Below are 11,091 nucleotides of genomic sequence, written 5' to 3'. Positions count from 1 at the left end.
ATAAAGTTGGAAAAAAACTACCTGATTATACATGGTAAGCCATAAGTTAGGGCTTGATCATATATATATATACATATATATATACAGATATATACATATATGCACACAAGGCTAAACCTGTAACATGTTAGTGATCTCTTATATAGTGATCTCTTAAATAGGGGCTTAAAAGCTCCAAGATGAGATATAACAATTTTTATACACCTTCTTCTAAGGAAAACTTTTTGGATAATTTTTTGTGGATTATTCACAACAAGGAATACAAAATAAATTACTTAGCATCTGCCTTTGGGGCAGGCTTGAGTGGTGGTGGTAAAATTCAAAATAATGGTGGTGGGAAGGTGTAACAGTGGTGGGATTGGTGTTGAAATATTGAATGTAATAAATTTTTGTGAACAGCTTTATAAAAACAAAATTTTAAAAAAGAAAAAAGTAGAAAATAAATTTAATAGATACCTTCAAGAAAGATCTTGCATCCATTATACTTTAAAAATTCCTACAAATCTGGGGCTGGAGCAATAGCACAGCGGGTAGGGCATTTGCCTCGCACGCGGCGGACCCACGTTCGATTCCCAGCATCCCATATGGTCCCCTGAGCACCACCAGGGGTAATTCCCGAGTGCAGAGCCAGAAGTGACTCCTGTGCATCGCCAGGTGTGACCCAAAAAAAATATTCCTACAAATCAGGAAATACAATTGAATTTTTAAAAACAGATGATTTGAACTCACAAAAAAGGATACCAAATTTGCCAACTTCTGAGTGTTATCATTAACAATAAGGTGAAGGGAAATTAAAAGATATATTCACAGAAGGGCTCAATTAAAGCATTCTGAGTGGAGCCAGAGTACAGCAGGTAGAGTGCTTGCCTTGGACATGGTCTACCCTGGCTGGGTCCTCAGCACCCTATATTGCGCCCCGACCACCATCAGGCGTGATCCTTGAGTGCCGAGTGAGGAATAAGCTCTGAGCACTGCTAGGTGTGCCTCCCCAAATAATAACAAACAAAAAACATTCTAGGTGCTGTAAGTGTTGGTGATAATGTGGAACAACAAGAAGTTTTTCTCATTGCTAATAGGGCGTATGTGTTAGTATAACTACATTGGAGAGACAGTAGGCAAATATCTTAAAAAATTAATATAAACTATTTCTTAACATTTCCATTCATATGTGTTTCTTTCCACCAAAAATGTATAACATAATGCTCACTGCAACTTTATTCATAGTAGTGCAAATCTGAAAACAATTATCTAGCAATGGAAGAATTGATGAGTGTGCTATTTATACAGTGGCATCCTATATAACGTTGAAAACGAGACACAATTTACATTGTGCCCTCTTAATTCTTGCAGACAACATGTTGAATGAAGGTACTTGAAAAAATCTTTCCTGTGTGGTTCTGTGTAATATGAAACCTAAACAGATTTTTAAAAAAACTGTAGCAATAGAATTCAGAGTAGTGATTACTCTTGTGTGGTGGAGGTAGTTACTGAGGCAGGAAGGAACCTTCAGAGATGCTGAAAATATTCTTTATCTTCTCTGGCTGTTATGCTGGTGTATACATATATAAAAAAATATCAAGCTATAAACTTACATTTTGTGTAATTTACCATATGTAAATATTATGTCTCCAAAACAAAAGCTATTTAAGTATGTTTTTACATTTCATTTAAATACATAATATACACTTTGTACAAGTTATTCCCCATGGAAACAATACAGTTGTCAAAACCACCTTGGTCTAGATGTTTCACATGGAGATTATATAATGGTGAAATCTTAATTTAGAAAGTGTATGGATTTCTTTACAAAGTATACAAATATGAATATTAATATACTACTCAACACTGCTTACAAAAAAGGTGAACTGTGCTTGGGTCTATTTAACATATAACTTCTATATCTTTTGTTTTGGGGGGCCACACCTTCTGGTAGTTAGGGCTTAGTCCTGGATTTGTGCTCAGGAATCACTCCTGGTGGGGCTCATTGGACCATCTTGGGTGCCAGGGGTAGAACCCAGGTTGGCCACAGGGAGTGCCTGCTCTCTGTACCATATCTATTGGAAAATAAAACATTGGAAAGTTTTGGAAAAATGTTTCCAAAGTGATATCTTTTAAATGAAGTGCTGAAGAGGGAATATCTGAGGGTTTGAAGCAGTGCCTTTATAAGCCTATTCCAGTTCACTCCAAATTGAGCTCAGGCCAATAAACATACAGTTAGAATGTTATTTATATAATAATTAACATTTCTTTTATAAAGACTACAAAAGAAGCCTCTTTTAAGGAGGGTTAGATCACTTATTTGAGAATAGATTAACGTATTTTTTACTAGTTTCTTAAAAACATGATTTAAGAAGCAAAAATAGGGGCTGGAGCCATAGCACAGCGAGTAGGGTGCTTGCCTTGCACACGGCCAACCCGGGTTCGATTCCCAGCATCCCATATGGTTCCCCGAGCACCGCCAGGAGTAATTCCTGAGTGCAGAGCCAGGAATAACCCCTGTGCATCGCCAGGTGTGACCGAAAAAAAAAAAGCAGCAACAATAGATTGCAGATAATATATGCTATGCTGCACCTATTGCTAAAATGCTCTTTAAATCAAGTGTAAGGTTTATTTATTTTACATATTTTAGTACAAATCAGGGCATTGGATGAATGAATAATGTGATGTCATCTTTTCTCTAGACTGGAATTTAGGTGATGCAGACAAGGAAGGAAGGAATATATGCTAATTTCCCCTCTCTCACCTCCCCTTTTAAATGACATCTAGACTTTAAAAACAGTGCAAAATTATTTTGCTTCTGATCTGAAATAGCGTGAAAGTCCTATATTCACAGCCAACAATAAATACTATTTATGATAAATGATTCAAGTTGCTGAAATGTCCATTTAATAACCTAACCATTCAGCTTTTACACAAGTTATTTTGATGGGGTAGAAACATGTATTAGGTTGTGTCAACGTGTCAGGTGGTCTTCACCTCCAATCCCCTGTGGGACAAGATGGAATGTGGTTATAAACGTATGTAGTAACAAGAACAAAACCAGTACACAGCAATTTTTAATGATTCTATTTATTAATACATGTATCACAAATGTTCACAATATCAATGCATTCTTGTTGGCATGCTAGACAGAGGCAATAGTTTTAAAGATCTTTTGAAAGTATCTTTTGTTTCCCCTTCTCACTCACTTTTAAAATTGATTTGATGAGACCCTCAATGCCTGTAATGTCATTTCAAGGAAAAATTACAGAAAGAAGTAAAATAACACTCTAGCAGTTAATAGGGAAAGATAGAATAGCATTGCCCTCACAGGAAGCAACGATACAGCTTTGTAACAGGATTATACAGATTTCAATTTAGAGGCATAAGTGCACTACTAAAAGTGTCTATATTTAACCTAGGCATGTAACCAACAATGAACAGAGAGATCACCTAAAGCTCAACCAACTTTCCATCATGCACGAAACATGCTTTTTCTCCTCAAAACAGTGATTGATGGTCTTCATTACATGCCCTAGGCAGCCTGAAGAAGGCAGGAAAGAGAAAATAGTAAGGGGAAAACCAAAGCAAAGAAGATAAGGTGAAAAGAACAGAAATCTATTTGCTTATCTACATCAAGGGGTGTGGTATTTATCAATCATGATGAAGGGCTAACAGGAGCCTCCCACACTACATGCAAGGCCCAGTGGGGCCAATGATGATGTGAAAACCCATCACCTACAATGAGCTGTAGTTGGACCAAATACAGATGGAGGAGCTGGATCTCACAGGGCCCAGGGTGGGGTCCACTAGGACTAGATGCAGGAAACTGGCTACACTCTGGCACAAAGAGGTTTCACAAAATGTTAACGCTAACACAGATGTGGGCTGAAAGGTGGAGCAGAGACTGTGTGGAGTGTCAGTTGCACTTGGGGAGGAGGGTTAGGGGAAGCAGGGCAGGTGTATTATGTACTGTGCTCTAATATTCTTTGGAAGTCTTTCAAAGATTGCTGCAGTTCCTTTTTAAAACAGGTATCTTACTCCGCCATTCCTGAAAGACTAAAAGAGAAATTAAAATAGGTGATTCATCACTTACAAGGACTTAAATAAAGTAACAAGCTAAAAAAGCATCCACATATTTGCCACAATAATAATGGCCACCTTTCCTCCCTGGGATCACAGAAATGAGGTTCCAACACCTAGACAAGTGCCACCAAGATCAATGTCACTGGAGGGCATCATGTGGTCCAAAGTAAGAACTTCAAAATGAAATGCTCCTATTGCCACTTACCTTCTTTTTACACCATCTCATACTGGTTGGCCGTGATGAATCGGGACAGACAGCAAGCCAGCAGCATGCCGATCAGCTGTTCCCAGGAAGACAATGAAGAAGAGTGAGGAAAGGACACAGCAGAAAATAGCAAACATGATTCCAAGTGTGAGATTTAAGACTTAGGGAGGCTAACTGCTGATGCAGGATAACTGAAGGTTCTCAAACTCATCACAGGTGCCAGCACTAGCTTGCACTAAACCAATCTTTGACACATTTATGTGCTCCTACATTTTGAGGGTAATGAAAAAAATTAAGTATCATGGAATTGGCAAGGCCTTAATAAAAAGGCCAAACCTGAGTTCATAGCTGTAATCACTGGGAAGAAATTTTACCAGTGTGATAAGTTAGTTACACCAGCTGACATAATTGTTTTTTTCCAGACAACTATACACTACTTTTGACTATTTTGGTGTTTGCCAAGGAAGTAAGGAAGTAAGGCTTGTGCAAGGTAGGAAGTGGGTGGGGATATGAGGGGCTTGAATTTCTCTTTGTTTTTAAATAATGCAGCCATCTTGGAACCAAATGGTTCCAGCTAGTGCTTGCTTCGGCAGCACATATACTCAACAGACCTATCGGTACATAAGGGCCACCTCCTGTTTTTTTCAGGGGCACCTATAATAACAAATGACAACCCCTATTTCCTCAGAAGACTTCAATTCTCTGTCTTAATTACTAGCATGGCTCAATCTGATAGAAGTTGTCATACTAGCAATACATTCTCATCCATGTCAAGACATGCTCATTCGAAACCCACATTCTTCTTCCCTGACTGGCGGATCAGGATACTTTGGACAGGAATCCAGCTGGACACTTGGGTCTAGAGGCCTGAAGCTCCTGGTTATTACTGGCAGTGCTCCTTCTTAAGCAATTGGCCGTGTTATAGTGGCTCAGAGGTCTGGCGCATGCCACTCCAAGTCACCTGGGACTTGGTTAGACATGCAAATACTCAGGTCCCATCACAGACCTGTTCAATCACTCTGGTGTTAAGGCCACACACTTGATGTTTTAAAAAGTCATCCAGGTGAGAGAACCACTCACCCATCTGTTTTTCCTTATCTTCTAGGCAAAAGCCCGATACCTACACCAGGTTCTTCTATTGGCTGTGGCAGCACCTAATCTAACCTCCACTCCGCTGGCTCTCTTTCTACCTATGCAGGTTCCAATGCACAAGATTACCTGTTTTTGGTAAAATCCCTCATTCTTATCTTTTCAAGATTGAAGTTGGATGTGAAACATGCAAACTCCAAACACTGTCAGGTAAGGAAAAAAAATCACCCACCTTATTGGACTTACCCTATCTCTAAACAAGGCTCTGGTCAAAAATGAGGCAGTCATTTTGTGCCACAAAATATATAGTATCATGCATGTACCAAATGGCCAAAGGAATCACAGAGCAGCTGTAACCTCCAGAATTGTGTACCAGAAGAGAAAGTTAAGTTCTTCTCCATGAAGACAATGACTATGAACCGTATAGTTGTCCCTCTTTGTTAGAACTGCCAAGTTTCCAGACTATTGTTAGCCAGAACATACTTGGTACTCTCAAAACTCAAAATCCAGCCTCAAATAAATAAATATCAGAGGCATAGGGCATATTTAGATATATGAAATTACTTAATACCATATACCCCTGAGCAATATCACCATCTCAATTTTGCTCTAACAAATAGCCTCCAAGAGGAAGTTACAGAATCTCTTCCAAATCACACGGGTAACCCACATAGAATATCAGCTTCTACCCTCTGCCCTATCTCCAAATAGCTTCTCTTTCTGTCCCACCCTCGGGTTAAAACTCCTCCTCTATGGAAGAAGCCCTTTGCTTCACGCCACCAGGGTTCCTTCCTGCCTTGCACTGCAAACTTTAGCGTGAGTGTTTTCATTAGAAATCTCTTTATTTGCAGCTGGCTTCCTGCACTCTTTCTTTGTAAAGATGATCACATCTTTTCCCCATTGACCTCAATATGTTTGAAGCACTTATAATAGAGACCATTCCATGCCATGGTTTGCGATGCTCCTGGTCTCCATAGCAATTCAAGACTGGAGCCAGAAAGTTCCTTTGAACATGTAAACATGTAAAGTTCCTGCTTTCAAGGAAATATACATGTCTCTCCCTCTATCCCTAAACAGGAACCCTATCAGTCTTAAGCATCTGACAAACTATCTCATAGGAACAGGAACATTTACAACATAGGTAAACATAGACGCTTTTAAACTTTTTATATTTTGTACTGCTGGCATGAGAACATGTACTCTATTTGCACATGGAAGATGAAAATTTTTTAAATAACATTTGAGTTATTATTACATTTTAAGGGTTTTTATTTCCTAGTAATATTCTGAAATGAGGTCCATGTAAGCTATGTGAAAATAATATTTTATATACATTGGCTTTCGCTTCATTCCAGTATAACAACAAAATAGGATTTGGGACATGTAGATGTTCTGAATCATACACAGGATCCATATTTCAAATTTGATGCATTTTTTTCTTCACATGTGAGAGGAAAAAAAAACTACCTTTCATGTCCAAAAGTACCACGTCAAGGGAAAGTGAGGAAGTACCCTATACTTACATTGTTACCAGATTATTTCAAGTACATAACACAAAAAGCCAGATAAGTGTAAAGACACGGCCTTTTCCTCAGTCTGAATCAGGACAATATACTCACCATTAGTCCCAATTAATCTGTAGACAGAAAAATCCATTCCTATTTAGACGAAACCTTTGTTCGGGTTGAATATATGAAAAAAGCGCCTCAAAGAGAAGGGGTGTTCTCTGTGTGATTCTGAGCGCCCTTCAGAGGCTCACGGCTGTTGTGTATTAAGACACCAAACATGAAGGCATTTGGACAAATTCCTGCTTTGAACCCAACAGGAGAGAGAGTGAGTTTGTCTCTGATGCTGAAAACCCCAGAACCAGCACTCACCCTTCCCTAGTGGCTAGCAAACGCCTCATTATGGATAGAGTTATACATCAGATTATTTATATTTGGTTGATTGATGCTTTGTAATTAGCCTTCATCTAAATTTGAGGCAGCACTTTATTTTTACAATTTGTCTTGTCAGTAGTATGCTGCACTTTCTTTTGGGTCATGGAAACTACTGGGAGTGTAGTCACAAGTCAGAGGCAAGCAACAGGGCAGAAAAGGTCTCTGCTTACTAAAAACCTGCTCCCATCTTTCTCGGGGCAGCCCCCATGGAAAGGGCTGGAGTTCTGGACAATCCCATCTCTGGTAGCATCACTTTTTTTCATTGGGGCTCTGAAAAATCACCACAGGGAGAACTCCAAGAGGTTTGCCATGTTAAAGACAAAAAAAATATGAAAGGAGACAAAGTGAGCCACTTCTTCCCTGGTCCTGGCCCCAAGAGGCAAACATGGCTCGATCCCTGATTACTGAGGAGCATAAACAGGACATCAAGAGGGTCAAAGGCACTTTCTTAACAAGAAAGCAAAAAGCATAAAGTCAAAAATTTAGATCCTTACTGTGTCTGTGGTGATTTTATGTTAATGACCTCACTGGAAAACTAAACAAAACTTCCATGTATTTGGGAAGGCACCGAGGGATTTCCTTTTAAATACATCTGCCTAAATGCTGTTAGGAAGCTTCACAGAAAAGACTCGCTGGATAAGGAACTATTTCTGTTAGGCTCACTTGGCCATCTCTCATCAAAGCTAGACCCAGCTTTGGAGCTCTGTAATCTGTGACCCTCACTCTTTTCACATGGACCAGCATTGGTCAGTGGTACAGTGGTTGGAAATCACAGTTCTATAAAGAACAAGTAAATGAGTTTTTTTCTTCCAGGGGCCAGAAGAGAATTCCTGGCCAATAATGATTCATCTTAGCAGCTGGTGGGCTCTAGGGAGAGGGTCAGGGGATGGATGAGTAGAAGTATGAGTACATACACTGCATATCTGTATGTGTGTGTGTTTTAACAATGCTGGGGATTGAACTCAGTCTCATGCATACAAGCATATGCTTTACCATTAAGCAACATCCTCAGTCCCTGAATTTTTTGTTCCTTTTATTCCTTCCAATTCCAACATTCCACACATGTTATTCCTTCCATTTCCACGTATTTAAATCCTTGGGTTATTAAGGCACACAACAGATTTTCCTTAGCTAAGGCAAGAACATGGTTGATCGTTGGTGTAAATGTTTATAACACAGTAGCCTTAGGATAGTAGGTCAGAATTGTAATCCTGAAGCTATAGTGGTTGCCCCAAATGAAACAAGCATCTCAGGACTATAACATTCTGTGATGTGGAAGCTTAATTGAGGTTAACAGGTGGCAAGCCTAGCAAGGCCCCATGTCTGTTTATATTTGATACGGAAGTGTTAAATACAGAGGACCAGAGGACCCGTCCCTGGTACACACAGAGAAGAAGGCCAATCAAAGGTGAGAATCTGTGTCACAAATGGAGCAATCTACGTTTACAAGTACAACCACATCCTGAGTTTTGACTTCCAGGTCATGTTGGGGGCAGGGGAGGTAATGATTTCTTCAGTCTGTGTACATCTCCCTGAGCGTTCTTGAGTAAAAGTGCAGGTGCTATCCATGTAGGAATGAGGTACCCTATCGAAATACACTCAACCTCAGGTCATTTCTGGGGCAGCAGGACCTAGCCATGAGACCCAGATAAGAGGACCTTCCTTTGGCCTGGGGAATTTTAGGAGACAAGTATTAGATGCCTACTCAAACCGTATTGTTTGAAACTAGAAGTCATGTGCTTTAAGTTAGTTAAGGGAGGATGAATTTCTTCCACAGTCCATTGGAAGGCTAGACTCAGCTTGGTTTTCCTCATATATTATCCCGCCTTCAGTTACTGAGACAACAGGTGTGCAAGGTCAGTGTGCTCCCTACAGATGACAGCACAGAGGTCACAACAGTGGGAGGGGCAAAGGTAAACAAGAAGATGGAGAGCAGTATGAAAAGGGAGAAGGAGTTTTGTTTATTCCTACCACCTACTTTGGTCTCTCGGAGGTAGCCTCTACCTCAGAGGAACCTGTTTTTCTTAGAGTAAGACCAAGACGCAGGCCAATAGAACTGATTCATCAGTATTAGCCAACATTTGTTATCTTTTGCTATGTCATTGGCTCTAATGGTGTTGAACATGCATGGCCTAATGTTTTGGTTTGGGGTCACTGACTCTGAGCAGTAGGGCTAGATCTCCTTGAACAGGCATCCCATCTAGGAAGTGTCCACCATTATCCCAAGGAGGCCCTGAATCCACTGACATCTGGAAGTGAACCCCACCTTCCAAGGCCCCTGAAGCTCCGCCACCATTTAAAGCTGCGCTCGCTGCCGGTCCGTGAAAAAGTTATTGCCGCTAAACACACAGTATACCTAGACAGTGTAGCAGCTACAATAACTTTTTTGCAGACTTGCAGGAAATTTCTGTGTCCTGGCTCAGGTCCAGGGATGATCAGTCGCGAACCTAGAGCATCTGGCTAGTGAAAGCCCACCATGTCCACCCATCCCCCTTTCCCCAGCTGAGCATGGGAGGTCTCAAGTCTTGACCCTGTTGCACCCATCTGTTTATGTGGGTTAATGGTACCACCAGTGGCATCACACCGACACCACCAGACTTTGTGTTTTGTTTTCTTATTGCACCAACTGTATTGATGAAAGCTAAAACCTCTAAGGAGAGTTACTGTGTGGGTAGGAAATGGTCCAACCTCCTTTCTCACAGCCCTGGAGGGCCACAGAGCAAACTCAACTAATCCCAGTCAGGGATTTGTTTTGAGGCAGCAGGAGAGATTAATGTTCATTAGGTCAAATATTCATGAAACCCTTCCTAAGGACATGCAAGAGAGGAGAGGTATCAATCAGATGCTTTCTGACTTGGTTCACCTCATTGATGAAAACAGGACAGTTCTCCCAGTCCCTCAAGGCCACATGGGTTAGATGACAAGATGTTTCATCCATGCGAGTCCAGGCACTTTGAGGCTTGGCATCATGTTTCTTTGTGGTTCTTGGATAGGCATTCGAGGAGACTGAAATATTCCTTCCTTCAAAGGACAGCCCTCCTCAAATGCCGACCACAAGTCTGGCCCATCAGTGAGCATTTTTACCTGATACTGCACATACGCATGTAAAGTTAACTCTATGTACAATCTGTCAAATGCATCCCACACATCTGCATCAGACCTGGGGTCCAGGATCCTCTACATGTCCTCTGACCATTACAGATATGTCACTAGAGTGATATTACGTAAATATGATAACAACCAAAATAAAGTTCAGGGCAGCAACTGCATTTGAAATGCCTCTGGAGACTGAGTAAATTGGCACTGTTTGTGACACGGCTCTGGTTTGACTGTGTGTTGGCGTGTTGAGGGTTTAATTCAGTTTATAAGCTGCAAAAAACAAAGCATAGTAAAAGAATATTAAAACTGCCACAAAAGTACAGACACATGTTGACTGAGTTCACAAGCGCTTGTGAGATGAAAATTCAGTTTCCTGTATCTGCTTGGGAAGAAAAAAAAATTCAACTTATTTTCAACTATTTGCAAAATAAGTTGGCCTATGTTGATCTAAGTGATGGCTACACAGGTATATGCATTTTGTGATACTTTGTTAGGCTGTAAACTTATAATTTACGTACTTCTCTTTATATGTCATATTTAAATTTCAAAAATTCCAGGGACAAGACCAACTGGAATAACATTAAAATGCATCTGTATTGCTCTGCCGGAAAGAAAAGAGGTAGAGAAGAAAGAGGAAAAGTAATTACAATTCAAGAGAGCCAAAATAGAATCCAGGCAAGGTAACTTAAAGGC

The 11,091-nt window shown here is 40.4% G+C and overlaps 1 protein-coding gene across 1 annotated transcript in view; it reads right to left on the bottom strand.

Annotated features, from left to right (window-relative positions):
• Positions 1–3,051: 3,051 nt before the first annotated feature.
• TSPAN7 (tetraspanin 7) overlaps positions 3,052–11,091 on the bottom strand; it is a 128,326-nt gene continuing 120,286 nt past the window's right edge. Inside the window, exons 7-8 of the mRNA XM_004612916.2 lie at positions 4,271–4,346; positions 3,052–4,038 (exon numbers count right to left, since the gene is read on the bottom strand). Coding sequence (XP_004612973.2) covers positions 4,278–4,346 — 69 coding nt within the window. The 3' untranslated portion in view covers positions 3,052–4,038; positions 4,271–4,277. The remainder of the gene's footprint in view (positions 4,039–4,270; positions 4,347–11,091) is intronic.

The sequence above is a fragment of the Sorex araneus genome, chromosome X (genome assembly GCF_027595985.1).
Source record: "Sorex araneus isolate mSorAra2 chromosome X, mSorAra2.pri, whole genome shotgun sequence".
NCBI lineage: Eukaryota > Metazoa > Chordata > Mammalia > Eulipotyphla > Soricidae > Sorex > Sorex araneus.
This window is presented reverse-complemented; position numbering and strand designations above follow the sequence as displayed.